General features: G+C 40.4%; 1 protein-coding gene across 1 annotated transcript; it reads left to right on the plus strand.

Moving 5' to 3' along the window:
* The first annotated feature begins 475 nt into the window (after positions 1-475).
* LOC117544998 (MAGUK p55 subfamily member 3-like) lies at positions 476-17,009 on the plus strand. The gene is given in 20 exon segments (XM_034214631.1): positions 476-625; positions 8,643-8,783; positions 9,446-9,564; positions 9,869-9,946; positions 10,097-10,177; positions 10,341-10,478; positions 10,973-11,032; positions 11,034-11,055; positions 11,459-11,544; positions 11,619-11,693; positions 11,794-11,990; positions 12,121-12,185; positions 12,751-12,768; positions 13,015-13,056; positions 14,396-14,554; positions 14,901-14,981; positions 15,504-15,597; positions 15,672-15,780; positions 16,268-16,387; positions 16,537-17,009. Coding segments are annotated over 19 exon segments (1,749 nt in total). The 5' UTR covers positions 476-625; positions 8,643-8,758; the 3' UTR covers positions 16,717-17,009.
* Positions 17,010-17,188: the final 179 nt, after the last annotated feature.

Here is a 17,188-nt window from a genome sequence, read left to right on the forward strand (position 1 = left end):
GATTTACGGTGATTGGTTTTCCATCATTTCATTGTTTTATATGGGAGCCAGGAACATTTGAAAATGCAGTCAAAATTATGACTGCATACAATCTACATCTCCCTATTTTAACATTTGGTTCAGTCCTCAGTTGTAGCGTGTTTTAAAACCAGTAACAAACCTTTTTTATTTTCAGAATATCCAACAATTGAAACCAGATGTAACCAAAATAATAAGTGGCAAAAAGTAGCCCCTAAACACATAAATACAATTATTCAAAGATTTACACAGCAATATAAATTATATTGTACGTTAGTGTTTCGGACTTCCTTATCAAACGCACATTTTCTCCTAATGTTCCCCTTCAGCAACAAGCAGTGTTAGTGTATTTCCATCAGGGAACCTTAGATGTTAGAGATTACGAGGAGCTCCTGAATGCAGCAGACCCACAGCCTGACTGAGGGAGGGAAGGGGCGGCGCATTGAGAGACACACTGGATGGAGCCGAGAAATAAAACCACTCAGCTGAAGGGGCACTAAACAGAAATACAGAGAAATAACGAAACTAAAGAAAACACGCTCGGGATATAAACAGAGACGGCGTGGGGTTAAAAACGCACGCGGAATTTGAGAGGAGCCTCAGCAAGGTAAGGATGCTTTTACGTGCAATGATTGAACTTCATGTGTTTCTGACAAAGAGAAATTAACAGCTCCAGAGACAGTCACAGGTAGCACTAATTAGCACAGAAAATGCCAAAACCTCTATTCTGTTATTTATTCTCTAAGGGTTTCTTTTTTTTTACATTCCGAGTAAAACCTGTCTGTGCTGCATGTTAATGAGGCTGAGCATCACCTGTGATTGATTGCAGACTCCATATATGGCGTAGAAGAGGCCATTGTGGTCATGACATGCACCAAGACATACTGCAATATCCAAGTAAAGTACATTTTAAATGTGACGTTTGAGCTAATTAAATGACAACAAATGACCTTACTAGCCCCTTTTTAATTGATCTCCTGATAAATTGATCTGGTCACGCTTTGTTGCTGGATTGTGTTCAATGGTTATGGCTCCTTTTGATGTGCTGAGGAGCAGAGAAATACAATGAAGGTCAGGGTTTATACACAGGTTTTTTAAACAGAGTTTAAGTGGATAGGAAGGGAATAGGAACTTATATTTTGTTTATGGTTATTTATTTCCCCATACAGTATGGTAAACAATATGGTGTTTTTAATGCGAGTAAATCGGATTCATTGATTATAACGAGGACTTTTTTGCAGTCATGTGTCACACCCAGTACATTTACACATGTCATTATAGGCTTAGTGGGAGTTAACATCAGCTATCAGTCAAAAAGCCTCTGAAGTCTGGCCCCCCTCCAAGCCAGATTGACATTTTATAAACGAGCATGTCAAGACCCTCCCCCTCCACCTAAAAACCTATTTGGCTGTTGAAATCTTGAAATGAGACACTCAATTTTCACCTCAGGCTGAGAGCCAAATTCAATCTCTAGAAGGGATTCTTTTTTTTATCCAGCTGTGAGTGGGCGAGTTGAAGGTGTACTGAAGAGATGTTTTTCTTATAAGCTTCTATAAAGCTGCTCTTGACCTCCTCTGCAATATTATATTTTATTTCTAGCACAATTAAAAAGTAAATCACTCTCTCTCTGGCTAGCATTAGATAAACGTACTTGTTGTGACCCTACACAGTTACAGCTGTTAACGGACAGACTTTAGGATTAAGCAATTAGTGGATTTCAAGGGAAAATAGGCAACTCATTTGTAATTTTGTGTTCGTCTTTATCAAGCAAAAATAGTGGAAACATACCAAATAAAATCCAGGCTTTGCCAATAAGAGACTCTGGGTCTTTTTTTAATATATCCTTAAAACTTAATATAGTTTAGTTTTTGTTGAACTCAAACAAGAAATGTAAGTAGGATTGTAAGGATAGATTGATTTGTGAAACTCCCATGGCACGTCTCCATAACAACCGCAACTTAATCAAATGAAAGTCCTATTGTTGCAGGTTTTGTTATATCAGAAAGTATTGTATTAGGGTCCAAAGAAACATTATGATATGATATTCTGACGATACTTTATTTAACGTTATTTAAACACCCAAGATTGACGATATCACCTTGAGCTCTGAGATGTATTCTCTAACATTTCATATTCGTATAATACTTAAACTGTTCCATTTTTCAAAGAGCACAGGGAACATTATGTTTGTATGGCTGTACTGCTTTTGGGTAGTTGCTATAGATTACAGTAATACACTTATGAGTGTACAGCTTTTCCTAAATGGATATTGGAATGAAATCTGTCATATCCAGATATGTCGAATCAGACATGTGGGTGGCATCAAAGGTGAAGGATGGACACACTCTCACACACGCACACTCAACCTCACTCTCTCTCTCACACACACACACACACACACACACACACACACACACACACACACACACACACACACACACACACACACAGAGGGGATGGGCAGATGGCATCAGCAGAGTGTCGATGACCTCGCCCCTCTCTGGCTCCCTCTCGGGACGTCCAACAGAAAACAAGTCTGGCAAACAGGTGGCGTTCATGTTTGTGTGCGAGTAGAGAGAGGACAGTGGCATAAGGTGAAGCTCTGCGAAAACAATGCCTGTTAAATAAAGTACTACGCAGACGTGATTGTAGATTGTGCCAGTGCCTAGTTCAATAGTAGGATTTGTTTGGATAAAATAACAACGAGGCAGACAGAGAGAGAAAAAGTTCAAAACTCAGACAGAGCATTAAAGGAACAATCAGTGAGGATTTACTGTCAGTCATAAGAGGAGACATGTGAATATGAAGCGCTGTTATAATCCAGCACAGCTAATGTGAGCACCAGCAGGGGAAAACCCATGAGGAAAAACATGAAATAATATTAAATAACTAAACAATGAGAACACACTTTACTACTTTATCACAATGCTGGTGAGGCATTAGGATGTGTAGTGGTACATCAAATCAAATCAACATTTATTATAGCCCCAAATCACAAATAAGGCCTCAAAGGGCTGTACAAAGCGAACAAAAGCTAACACAAAAACTAAATACAAACGTCATGGCATGAAAATTATAAAAACATTATACAACAACATAAATATTGCCATGTGATGAAAGCATGTGACTGAAGTGATGCTAATAGGTGATGGAAATTAGTTGACAAGGAAAACAGATTTTGGGTTTGCTTTTAAAGGAGTCAATCACCTACGGATGGTTTTTTAATTCTGGGGATGGAAAGGAGACTGGCATTATGTGATCGTGGGAGCCTGGTAGATATTCGTGGGGTAATTAATGATGATAGCTAGTCCATGTAAGATTTTAAAGGTTAACAGTAAAATATTGAAGTCTGATCTCATTTGAATCAGGAGCCAATGCAATGAGAACAGGGGTGATATGATCAAATGTTCTGGTTCTGGTTAATATCCTGGCAGCTGTGTTTTGAACCAGTTGTAGTTTGGCGGTTGTTAATTTTGGTAGCCCGGAGAAAAGTGAATTGCAGTAGTCCAACCGAGATGAAACGAGAGCATGGACTAAAGTTTCAGCATCGGCTAGGGAAAGCATGGGACGAATCTTTGAAATGTTCCGAAGGTAAACAAGATCATGAGGTGAGAAAGACGGAAATAGTTTAGGATGCATCAGGCCGTTTCTCAATCTCGAGGATGCTGGCTTGGTAGTCGCGTACTTCCAAGTCACTTCCTTCAGAAACAAAGCAAGTATGCTTCCAAGCCACGGCTTCGGAAAACGAAGAAGAATGGAACAGGCTAACAAGTGTGCCACTCTCTCTAATGGTTTCAACATAAACTGTACCGAAAATAAGTACCTCACGATGTCTATCTAATTATGAACTTGCTTTACTTTCACGGAACACATTGGTGATAACAAACAAATGTAACAAAGTAACATATTTACCAACATATGTTCTACGCCACTACATACTTTCATTTAAATGTGTGCTGCGTCGGTTCAGCCATTCTCCGCACTGGTTTTTGAAATTGGTCCGTGCGCAAAGCATTGTGGGGATTTTAAGGACGCGAAGTCTACCCATGTGCAGCCTCGAAATTTGCCCCAAAACCAAGGACGTGGCCTCGGAGGAATTCCAAGTATACTGGAGATTGGAACAGTCCTTCGGCGGCACTCGATGACGTAGCATCCTTGAAATATTGGCTTGGAAGCCAGTGTCCTCGAGATTGAGAAACGGCCACAGCCTGCTTGTTGACGTCTCCTTGAGCAGCTCCCTCTCCCCTACGGACGTTACTGAGATGGTTAAAAAGATCAACTTGACAATTGGAGTCAACAAATCATGAATAATTCATTTTGTATACAATCTTTATGCAAATGATGTAAAAGACAGGCTAACTAATGAACTAGAAGGACAGGGTGTTTCTCAATGTCGAAGAAGGCTGCTCCAGAGCCACCATTTCAAGCATACTACGTCATCGAGTGCCGCCGAAGGACTGTTCCAATGTCCAGCATACTTGGAATTCTACAGAGGCCGGCGTACTTCGTAGTGAGAAATTTCGAGGCTGCACATATGTAGACTCCGCGTCTTAAAATCCTGCATGCTTTGCGCACGGACCAATTTCCCCAAATCTGTGACGGAAAATGTAAGGCGGGGCCTCTCATATGACGCACACCTGCACACTTGCTAGCCTGTTCCACTCTTTGTTTTCCGAATGCCAGGAAGGATTCTTGCCTCGCTTCTGAAGCAAGTGACTCGGAAGACATGTGCTACCAAGCAAGCGTACTCGACATTGAGAAACACCCTCTCTGTGCATGACCTCCACCAAAGACGTGCCCATTCTTGTAATGTTAACAAAAGTGAGAAGTTATTTGTCTGTATGCACAAATATGTACTTGTTCCTTTTTTGACAAAGTTGAATAAAAATTCAACGATTCTTCCAAAACAAATCAAAATATTGTACTCCTTTTCAAATCAAGATGATGGCATGTCTTACAGCAAGGACTAACTACTAACTTCTGACTTGTCTTTTTATAAATGTTACTGAAATGTCCTTGTTTATAACTGTAACAGAATTGAGCTCAACAAAAAGGAAAACATACATAATGAACACATGTCTCTAAAAGATAGATTTTCTGTCAATTACCAAATCAATTATTTGAATGATTGCTTCATTTTCATTTGCTGACGAGTTATTCTTGATATAAAGTACATTTTTAAATGATTTTCTTTCTGTTTATAAAAGCGAAGGTAAATGCTTTTCAGTATTGCCCCGGCTGTCCTTGCTGCTTTTCAGTTTCTCTGCTGATCTTTCTTTCTAATCTGCTTCATTGTGTTCACTGAAATCCTCAGTGATGCACACACCCGCCAGCTTTGCTGTCTTAATTCAAGGAGAGGATAGATAATACCACCATATGGCTGGTGGTAACCTTAAGTATTTTAGACTCAGTGAGTGACATAAAAAAAACAGAGCGATGCCGGCCTTAAGCTCTTCTCAGCCTCTTGTAATTAGAGAGAGAGAGAGAGAGAGAGGCGGATGGAGGGAGGAAAAGGCAGAGAGAAAGAAGGTCAGGAACACTGGCCAAGTGTGTAGAGAGGGAGGCTCACCAGGAGCAGCGAGGGATTTACCACAAACTGTCAGCTTTGTTGTGAAGACCATTCTCTCAATGGAGAGAGGGAGTTCGAGCAATGGCCGACAAATGGCAAAAAACAGCTTTCCTTTTTAAAGGTCCCCTATTATACTGTCTTTCATCAATATATTATAAGTCTCAGATATATATATATATACAAAACATGTCTCTGAAGTGTTTGACTCCAAATACCAAACAGATCATTGCAGCATTACCCATAATCCCCTCTGTTTCAGCCCTGTTTCCAAAGTGCTGATTGTCTGTCTGTTACTTTAGATGAAAATAAGGAGCCCCTCCCCACGCCCCTCTGAGAGAGATTTGGTTACAAAGAACACAATGGTGCTCTAGGAGGAGATTCAGGTGATAAGGGGGGGGGGGGGGGGGTTACCTTGGTTGATGATTGGCTAATGGTTACACGAGACAAAACATCGTTATGACATCATAAAGTGGCCAAAATCTGATCAGCTCATTTTCAGACAGGTTTTTATATAAATGGATCAGGACGAAAAGTGAGTGAATCTTTTTTCCTGAAACTTTCAGAATCTCTTCACACAGAGGGGAAACTTGTTTATGTATAAAAGACATGAACAAGTGGATTTTGCATAATAGGTGACCGTTAAGGCAGGGGACATAAGTCTAATTCAAACATAATCATAATTAGTTTGAAGTCATATATATTTTGTTTGTCGACACCGCGGCTGAACGAAAGGCAAAAATACGATTTATGACCCGTTCATCTTCCAGTAAGTCGTATGGAAGGTAATTTTTATCTCACATGTCTGCTATGGTGCTATCAATATCAACACGCTGCTGATGGACTGCAGTAACAGTCGATTACAATGTGTAATGGCCTCGAAGCAGCTTACAATGATTATTTTCATAACCACTCATCGATCTAATGCACAATTGAATAATTGTTTTACTTGTCACTGTTTATTGTAATTGCCACTTTGGAAGAATGCCATCCTGCCCCTCCAGCCACTTTTATTTTCCAAATCAGAAAAACGCTTGGCAGCTTCTTCTGTTGTTACCAGCCCATCAGGGGACATTTTGATCATAGAAAATAGCATGTAATTATCGTAAGACAGTTGTGAATCACTTTTTTCATACATTTGGCAAAGATGTTGACACAGGATTACTGAAAATAAGAAAAGTAGTATTTTTTTTTTTTTTTTAACTGCTGTGTTGTATTCATAGACAGACCTCTACAGCCAAAAACAATCACTGTCTGATCGACAATAAGAAACTCACCAGGCTGATATGTTCACTCATCTGTCTTGAGCAGTAAATACATTTGACAGATTGTTACATTGCCAACTTCTGGCCTGAAGCGTGTTTGTGGTGATTGTAGATGTCAAACCTGAGCCAGAACACGCTGCCGAATTGTTTTCTTATTTCAATCTCAGAGTAAATGTCGCTTTCCGTTTGTTTCACACAGACCACCATGTGGACGGTAGGTGGAAAACAGACTTTATTTTACAAAAGTAATATTCACATTTGGAAAGAGGGCTGGAAAAAAAGGAAATGTGTAGACATAGATTGTATGTCTGTAGGAATAAGAACTCAACATCACTAGAGCAGAACATCAGCCACTAGATGGTAAAGACATGATTTATAGTGTTATTACTGCGCCAGAATAAGTTCAAGGGTTGGAGCAGGTGAAGAATAAATTGCTGTTTCACATGATTAACTCTGCGCACTGTTCATTAAAATCTAGATCAGTCTTCACCCTGCCGGCTGCGGTGGAACATGTGCAGCGTTCAAAGAAAGGCAACCTTTTCACTTTAATCTGTCAAATATTAGCTACCTTTTGATTGGTTAATGTCATTACACCTGCAAAAACTAGTTACCTCTCAGGGGAATTATGCTTTAAATAAAATGATGTTAAAACTGTTCAAGTAATTGAAATAAAGGACCGTTCCTACAAGACTGATTAAAAAAGCTAGCAAAGTCATACTTCTTATACAGTTATATATTTTTTAATTAGAGCACAATTTTCTGGAAGATAACAACTTCACATTATTTGTTTTGTCCGGCAAATACCCCTCAGCAAAATATATTTAATATACAATGGCAACCATAAGGGAGGCTGTAGCTCAGTGGATAGAGTGCTGGACTTTGAATCAGGGGATAGCAAGATGTCGTTGTGTCCCTGGGCGAGACACTTCACCCCAAATGGCTCCTGTGGGGATTGTCCACAGTACTGAAGTTAGTCGCTTACATGTAATGTAATAAGAAAGGTCGTCAATTCTCCAAATGTAAAAGCTAAAATCAGAAAACGATTACTATGTTTACATAAACATCAAGGTGCCAATATATCTTTACTGAATAATGTTATTGTACTTTTGTTAAATTAAATAATAATGTATGCACATGGATTGGAGTAACAGGCCCTTTCCCTTCACAGATCAATATATCTTCTCTTATCTAAAACAACTGATCTCAGAAATCTAAGATCCTAATGGAAATGTTAAATTGATGGCAGATCGAAGCTACATGCTTCACCGCACACAATACCAACCCGCTGAAGTGTATAATGGGACCCAATCATTTAATTGATCTATTCAGGGAGGCTATTGAAATGTGAAAACAGCGAGTCATCAGTATTTGGCACTACAGGATTGCCATGGTGATAAACGAGTTGAAGCATCTTATTGGACAAAAGGGTTGAGTGTAATATAACCTCACTTTCTTCAGTTTAAAATGAATGTGCCATGGCTCAGTAATGAAAGCAGCTAGTCATGGATGGCTCACGGCTGGCCGGCTTCCCTTTCAAGATGTGTTTACATAAGTAAGTCATTCTTAATGAGAAAATATATGCTTTACAAGTGAGCTATATTCGAATAACCTCATGTGTTCTCCATCGGCATCACCAGAGGTCTGTCTTCAAATATTTGTTTTGACAAAAATACTCAACCTTGTGTAGTTTTAGATTAATATTTGAAAAACAAAAAAGGGTCCTAAATTCTGAGAAATCTTAAATGAATCCACTTTTAAAAAATCATTTTCTGTGTCTATTTTTCTATTTCCAGCTGTGATTTTTCACATTAGCCGTACGTGGAGGACAGAGGAGTGGAGAGCGTGCCCCGGCTTTAGTTCCCCCCCCCTGCTCCCTCTCTGCACCCTCCTGCCTCCTCTGGATGAAGCCATGCCCATCGTGTCTGCAAACACAGGTACGTTCAGACACGTGATCAAGGTTTTTTCATTCTTACTGATTCTATTTTATATACAGTTTATGCTTCTAAATAATGCAAGTGCTAAAATATCTAGCTTTTTTTCCAGGGGGGTTAAACAGACAATATATTAAGAATGCTTTTATTAGAAACTTCATCAGCACCAAACAGAAGTTTAAAATACCTTTCTGTGAGTTTTACACATCTTTTAGATTTACACAAACGACTTCCAACAACATTCAATACATCAAAGTTAGATGTGTAGTTTCTCTCAAATCTTTGGCTATAGTATGGAAAATAAGTAAAAAACGCAAATGTTGGAGAAATAAACAAAAGAGGAAATGTTTTGAATTTCAGGAAGTGTCACGAGGACTTGGATTTGTCTATCCACGCAGCATTTGTTTTTCGGCTGTTAGCAAAAGAAGATATTACTTTAATGAACTCGTATCAAAGCAAGAACTTTGTTCTTGATGCCTACTCATATTCATATGATCCCTAAAGAAGATTCAAATGCATTCAATATGCAAAACAGATTTGAAAATATGAACAATTACTCATTGTTTTTCTAATGATATAAAAGCTTATCTTTTCAGTAGCTCTTGTCTGAGAATGGGTTTTTGAATGTCGGATTAATAAATAACTTTCCGTTTTGTATGACTCAGGGCTGCATGAGACCCTGGCCCTGCTCACCTCTCAGCTCCACCCTGACGCCAACCACAAAGAGGACCTGGTCTTCCTCAGAAATGTCTTCAGTGAGAAGAGTCTCAGTTACCTCATGAAGGTACAGCAGATATGTCTGAGATACTGTGTTGGACAAAGGGACATCTAGTCAGGTCTAGCATTAAAACCTAAACACCTTTAAAACAAAATACAAATTCATCTGAATGTGTGTCTAGCATCTTCCAGACTTGACCTGTCATAGATATACTGTATATAGTTTTAGACTATTTTACCAGAAGCTACATACTTACATTCTACAGCATAGTACTTGTGTCTCTTCACATGTATAATGGTAGAAAATCCAGGCTTTGTTTTAACCTAAAATGTGTGTATCTGATTATATTTCCGTGTGTTGTACGTCCCAGATTCATGACAAACTGAAGCAGTATGAGAAACAGAGCCCGACTCCAGTTCTCCACAGCGCCACCTGTCTGGCCGAGGATGTAAGTGCAATCTTTCATCACCAAGTGAAAGTAAACATTCACAATCCATCTCAGCACATGCACGTTTCTTAAGTAAATGTGTTTAATGAAAAGATTTGGCACAACACTTAGAAATATTTCAAGCAATGTTTTTCTCATTCGTATCCTCAGCTGGCAGAAGAGCTTCAGAACGGTCCTCTCGAGGGCGATGAGAAAGAGTTGCTCCTCCTGCTGAGCACTCCTCACCTCAAGGTACACTCTCACACACATTAGTTTTCTTCCTCACACTTACACGAAGTAATGTACGCTCGACAGTGTCTCCCTTTTGATATCATCTCATTGTGCTGGTTTTCTGAGCTTTCAGCCGGAGCTGCTCTGATTCTAGTTGTACCTTCTGTGCATTTGTCTTCATAAGGCGGTGCTGTCAGCCCACGACACTGTGGCCCAAAAGAACTTCGACCCGGTGCTGCCGCCACTGCCGGAGGACGTGGACGACGACCTGGAGGAAGAGTCGGTCAAGATCGTGCGTCTGGTGAAGAACAAAGAGCCGCTGGTGAGGGCCTGCTCACACCGGAGGATATTTCTAAATAAGAGCCCTTCCTTCGATTATTATTGTTGTGCCCTCAAGTGTGGCTTTAACAGCTCAATTTAATGTGGCAGCTTTAAGGCTTTAAAACCCCATGGTGTGGCTGTGTGTCTCTGTGTAACGCTATACAACATACACGAATCCTCACAGCAATACATTTAACCTGTCGGAAACATCTGCTATTTTCCCTTATTTGGTGGTTTTAAAAATGCAACAGGAACCCTCTTTTGTGAATGTAGCCAGCAGAAATCAAGCACAGACACGGAGGTGATCTAGATATCTAAAACTTTCAGTAACACTGTTTTGGCACTTAGTCTAACAGGTTATTGATCATTCCTGCCAAAGCCAACAATGTGCACTTGAGGAGTGTCTTTCACCGTGTACCAGAGGATTGTATCGGCTCAGTGAACTGGAGAAGACATACAGCCGAGCCTGATTAATCGTTTCGTCTTTTCCATCAGGGAGCGACCATCCGCAGAGACGAGGTGACAGGAGCTGTGATCGTGGCCAGAATCATGAGGGGGGGGGGCAGCCGACCGCAGTGGTGAGTCAAACTGTGTTAACGTCGTACACCATAATGCAATATGTTTTTTATTTCTCTTAAAACTTCCTATTCAACAGGACTTCCTTATCTCTGCTGACACTGACAGAGAAGTGAGAAGATTAAGTGGTACAACCCCCTATGAACTGTCGACAGAGAACAAATCCTTGAGATTAGTGCCACACGATTGCATATTTCCAGATTACAAATGAGGGTTGCTTGGGCTGTAGCCATGGAGATGTTATCAACTTCATGCCAACAGACAACTGTGTGATTTGTGGTTCATATCTGAGCCTCAAACTCTAAAAGCACTTTTACTCCACATACTGGGATTATGTTTGCTGTATTTTTCTTGGCTGGTAGGCTTTTTTTCAGCGGACTTGTTTTTGTGTGTTTGTGTTTCCAGGGCTGGTGCACATAGGGGATGAGCTGCGAGAGGTCAATGGGAACCTGATAACCAACAAAAAGCCAGAGGAAATTAGTCAGATTCTGGTAATGGGAAAAAGATGTGGGTCATATCATCATACTCTTTACAATTATTCACTGATGTTTTTGTTTTTGATCAGTCCCAGTCACAAGGCTCCATCACACTGAAAATCATCCCAGCTGTTGCAGAAGAAGACAAGCTGAAGGAAAGCAGGGTGAGGACTCATTATCTGACACATTCATCCTAAATCTATATTCCCCATACCATCCAAATGTTTATTTCTTAAAGTTACAGAATATTCCTGCTCCCAAAAGGTCTACCTTCGGGCTTTGTTTGACTACACGCCCTATGAGGACAAGGCCACGCCGTGCCAGGAGGCGGGACTTCCTTTCAAGAGGGGGGACGTCCTCCAGGTTGTGAGCCAGGAGGACGCCACCTGGTGGCAGGCCAAGAGGATGGGCGACTGTAACCTGCGCGCTGCTCTCATCCCCTCCAAACAGTTTCAGGAGAGGTAGTCACCTCTGCTGTCAAATAAATAACTGAGAAAGACTTTATGTCAAGGATCTGAAAAATATCTGACAAGGTGGCATTTTTTTTAGATGAGAAATTGATCTTTTTTTCTGTTGTTTTCTTCCTTCCAGGCGCCTGCGGTACAGGATGAAAATAGGCTCTTTTCCAGCCCCAATGTCCCCCAAAGCTCCTGCATGTAAGCCCGTTTCTCTTCTGTAGATCACAAATAACCTGCAGTGTAACCATAAATGTACAACAGGCTTAGAACCACAGATACAGTTTATATTGCTTGTTGAATGTAATTTAGCCAAAGAGATGCAGAAAGAGAGATTTAAAAAAGAGAACCGAGGTTAATCTCTAAAAGAAATACATAACTGTTTCATTTCCTGATCACCATTTCAAAGTAAATGAATCAAAGTAATCTGAAAAACAACGGCTGCTTGCAAAATCACTTCTTTCTTGTTTGTTCTCTAAAAAGATGTCGTATTGATGTAACGGTGTGATGTGTTTCTAAGGTGATACTCTTTGAACTGAATGTAACAATGATTCAGGATAATATGCAAAGGAAATGGAAGCAGATCGAGAAAGCAGATATGTTGAGTATGTCTTAGCTCAGATACAGTTTAGATATGACATTTACAAGACAAAAGAAGCATCCATTTAGATCACAGTTTACATAGAGCAGTGATATCACAGTATAGCATTTGTAATATTCTGTCACTCTCTATATGCTTTGTTATTCCTTGCATTGCTAACCTCAGATGATCAGACTGAGCGAGGTACGTGGACAAAACTTCATGTTAGAAAATAGCACTCATCCGTGTATTGAACACATCTAAATCAAATTCTCTCATCACCCCACCCGAGTTCCCAAAACACAAAATGATGCTGCATTTTCCCATTTTTTACCTTTACAGTTGCCTCAAAATATTATTAGCGTGCTCACTTCACTTGAACCTGCTTTGTTTTGAGTGTAAAGCCCCTTCCACATGAACCTCCTCTGACCCTGTCTTCTCATCCTGCAGAAGACTGTGACAGTGAGGGCACTCTGAATGGAAAGGACGTAGGTGAGGAGCCATGATTTATGAGTGTACACTAATCACTGCTACATCACATTTCTGCTCAATCTGTGTGCAAATCCATATCTTTCTTTAGGACGGGGGTTCTCAGGGTTTCATGAGTGCCATTCTTTCTTCCACAATAAATGCCTTAGTTGTCAACCGAATTCGCCGACTGTACTGTACCAGGAATTAGTTTTAGCATACTGTGAAGTGTTATAGGAGATTGAGTGGGTAGGACAGATGTCAGCCTTTAGTCTGAATGCTCTGCTTTGAACTGAACGCCAGATGTAACGTCTCTTGACAGATGTGTTTGTTCCCCTCACCTTACCTGATCTACTGATGTCTTCAGCGCTCCGTTAGCCTTTCGCCAGCTTTTCTGTCCGTCTGGGCTTAATGTGCTTCTATGGGTGTGTTGGGCCTGAAAGCATCGCCACACCTTGGACCTTATTTTCACATCTTATTTGATCATCTGAATGATGACTGTAACCAAAATCATACACACAGCTTCACTCCAGATTCTTAGAACTGATTACTTATTTGTTTATCAGCTTTGATGAGCATATGTTACTCATTGGTGTAAGCTCAAATCACTGTTGTTCCTTAGCCACATAGCCCTGCTGCATTACTTTATTGGTAAAAATAGGAAGCAAATACCTTTACAGGGAAACAACTGTGATGATTTTGAATGGACAAAGATGTGAAAACTGTAGATGCAAAGGGAAACATTGCTGGCCTTCTGCTTTAGTCGTCACTGAAGTGATACCTGTGTGTTGTCGGTGTTTCTTCATGCCCTCGCTCAGCACTTTCTGTGTTTGGACTGTTTAGTGTGGCTTTTTGTGCAGGACCCGACAGCCTCTTCAGTATCTCTAGCATCTCATGCCAGCTCGTATATCTCTGTGCTTCTCAAATGGCTTTCTCATGCTACATGCTAAAGTGCTTTGTTGGTTTTTGGTAGACGCAGCATGCATGGCTTCAAAGCTTCTTCTCTGTTGGTGAGATTGAAGCTGGGTGAATAAATGGTCTAATATGAGCTGTAGTTTCTCCCAAGAGTAAGGCAGCGCCTGCCTTCTGTGGCCATGCTCTCTCATGGGATTTTTACTCAGGTACTCTTCCTGATTCCTAACAGTGTTGTTCTGCGTGTCTGTGGCATTTTTAATCAGTGAGAAATACTTTGTTACAAACTACTGAAATGTGTGTTAAAATGGATGGAATTTACAGTCTGCTGTTTGTTAAACTAGCAACATATGTTTCTTTGTATCAACATGTTAAAGTAGCTGTGTGATTTGCAATAACATGTGGTGCATGTATCTCCGTTCAGCTTACATTTGTATTTCTTTGACTGCAGCTAGCCTGCGCAGAAGTTTCCGCCTCAGGAAAGATCGCCAAGCTTCACCAGGAGAACCTCAAACTCCAGACACCAATCACAAAGAGTTCCTGATCTATGAAGAAGTATCACAGTATCTGCCTCGCCCCGGGGAGAGGCCTCGCCTCATTGTGCTGATCGGTAGGTTCACTGCCAGGTTTGGTGAGACTCTGGTATGCTGGTCTTTACACCAAGATATATTATATGTTTCACAAATATAAATGGCAATTAAAACTAATGGGAAAATACGATTCACATTCTTTACAACGAAATACAATAAAACGATATCAGATAAGAGAGAATACAAATAAATGTAGCAACACACAGCAGTTTCAAAATCGCTAAGCAAATTGTCCTGCCCTCTGTCTGATTATGTCAGTCAGTCTCCCCAATACAAGACACCTTGCTCTCAGATGTGTTTTCTTCAGCACCTTATCGTGTTGAATAATTGTCCATTAATTTATTTGATATGTTTATTTGGTCACAGGTTCCTTGGGAGCTCGGATAACGGAACTCAAACAGAAAGTGATCGCTGGAAATCCTCGACGATTTGGTTTGGCTGTGCCTCGTGAGTCTTATTGCCTTTTTTTTTTTTTTTAAATCAAAACTTGATAAAAAAACACAACAACTACACCAACGTGTACTTTGCACTTGGGTCACCTGATATTTGTAATCAAATACAATTAATACACTGTTAATGTTTTTCTTTCAAAATTACATTAAATGAAATAACTCAAATATTAGATGTTTTGTTCATTGTTTAGTGCAAAAACCGCGTATGTCGGAAAAAAGTCTTAGTATGTCATATAATGTCAGAAAAATCCCTCAGGGTATAATGTCCAAAAAAAGTTATATTGCAACAATATCCGTAAGAAAGCGTATAAATACATCAAAAGCGACATAGTATGTTGTAAATTATTTATGTTGCCGTCCTGAACAAAGCAAAAAAAACCTTCCTTTGGTCTAAATGCTTCTTTTGTGTCAAGTCAAATGTCATCATTGTGATTTATGCATTATATTAACACGTTTTTATATTAAGAGAAAATACAAAAGTTCAGTTCTTATCCTGCTTTTGAACATGTGACCAAAGACACCACTCGAGCCAGGAAGTCTCAGGAGAAAGAAGGAGTGGAGTACCACTTCATCTCCAAAGCAGCGTTCGAGGCCGACATTCAGAGTGGCAAGTGAGTATTGGACACTAATATGTTTGAGTGCATGAAGTGATGATGATGATGATGATGCTGCTGTATTTCTGCAGATTCATTGAATACGGGGACTATAAAGATAATCTGTACGGCACCAGTTTGGAGTCCATTAACAGAAATCTGGATCAAAACAAGGTCTGTCTGGTGGATGTGCAACCAGAGGTTAGTATAAAAAGTGTCACGCAGCACTACATGCCAACATGTTTCTGATAACTGTTGCCGCTATCTGTAATATTAAATGTGTAGTACGTGCAGATGTGTGCTCCTCTGTCCAGATTGTCACAAACGTTTAATTTGTTCACAGAATTGATTGCCTTTTTCTGCCTCAATGATGCAGAAGAAAACATATTCCAAGTTTTAGCATCACGTCTGAGTTTTATTCAAAGTATTAATAGGTGCTGTGAACTAAAGGGTTCTTTCACACTCGAGGGTAATTGGATTTTCTGCCACGTTTCTTTTCTCACCTAATTTTGTTTTTAGTATTTAATGTTATCTAATGGCAGACTCACCTTGGTTTTACAGGGCATTCAGTCTGTTGTGGAATTAAGTTCTACCTTATATGCTGACAGTTTGTTTGAATATAACTACATTGCAAACACTGTATTTAGTTCAACCCTTGTGTTTTAAAGTACAATATGATTTGTTTCAGGCACTGAAGACTCTTCGTACTGCTGAGTTCAAACCCTATGTCATCTATGTAACGCCTCGCATCTATCACAGCATCAGGAAAACACTTGGCTCCTGTTCCTCACTCAGCTCAGGGATCACGGTGAGTTACATTAAACACGGCGCCATCATAAGTCCCTTTTCTTTTGGATATATTAAATGTACATTATAGGGGAGCTTTGTACACTGTTTTGAGGAGTGTATAATGATCAAAAGGCTGAATCAACGTGTGCCCTTCCTTATGACAAACAGGAGTGCGACCTACAGGACATGAAACACTCAGCGGAGCGGATGGACGAGAACTACGGGGCTTGGGTGGACTACGTCCTGGTGAAGGAGGACCCGGTCGGTGCCTTAGCGGAGCTGCAGGTGGTCCTGGAGAGGGTCCAGGTGGAGCGGCAGTGGGTGCCTGTGTCCTGGGTGAGGGGCTAGCCTTCTCAAGCTGACTGTTTCCAGTCGAATCAGCTCAGCATTTGGTGGACAGTTTATACCGCCGGAAGCCTCCTGAGGTCCTCAGATCTGGGTTGCGGTCCAATAGTCCATTTAGTTTAGGAACCTTCCTAACCGAGTGAAATGACCCGGAAGTCCCTCAGTGGCAGCCATGATAAGAGCTGTTCAATTCTCTAGATGAAAGGAAAGGAGGTTTCAAACTTCCTTTAGCTTAGGAACCACTGGACCTGCCCCACAATGCCTTGCGGCCGCAGCATTTGCCGTCACTCAACAGTCGGCCGTTCACGGAAACAACCGATTATGACCGAGAAATTATATCATGAAAGTTACGGTGCTTATTAAGCTTTTTAAAGCGTATGTGGTAAATTGCCAAAGTGCTTTGTTTTGAACGTTCGTCAGTATTATAATCAAAGAGAGAAATATGAACGTTAGTTTTTACTGAAATGATCAAATA

This window comes from Gymnodraco acuticeps, unplaced genomic scaffold (genome assembly GCF_902827175.1).
Source record: "Gymnodraco acuticeps unplaced genomic scaffold, fGymAcu1.1, whole genome shotgun sequence".
Classification (NCBI taxonomy): domain Eukaryota; kingdom Metazoa; phylum Chordata; class Actinopteri; order Perciformes; family Bathydraconidae; genus Gymnodraco; species Gymnodraco acuticeps.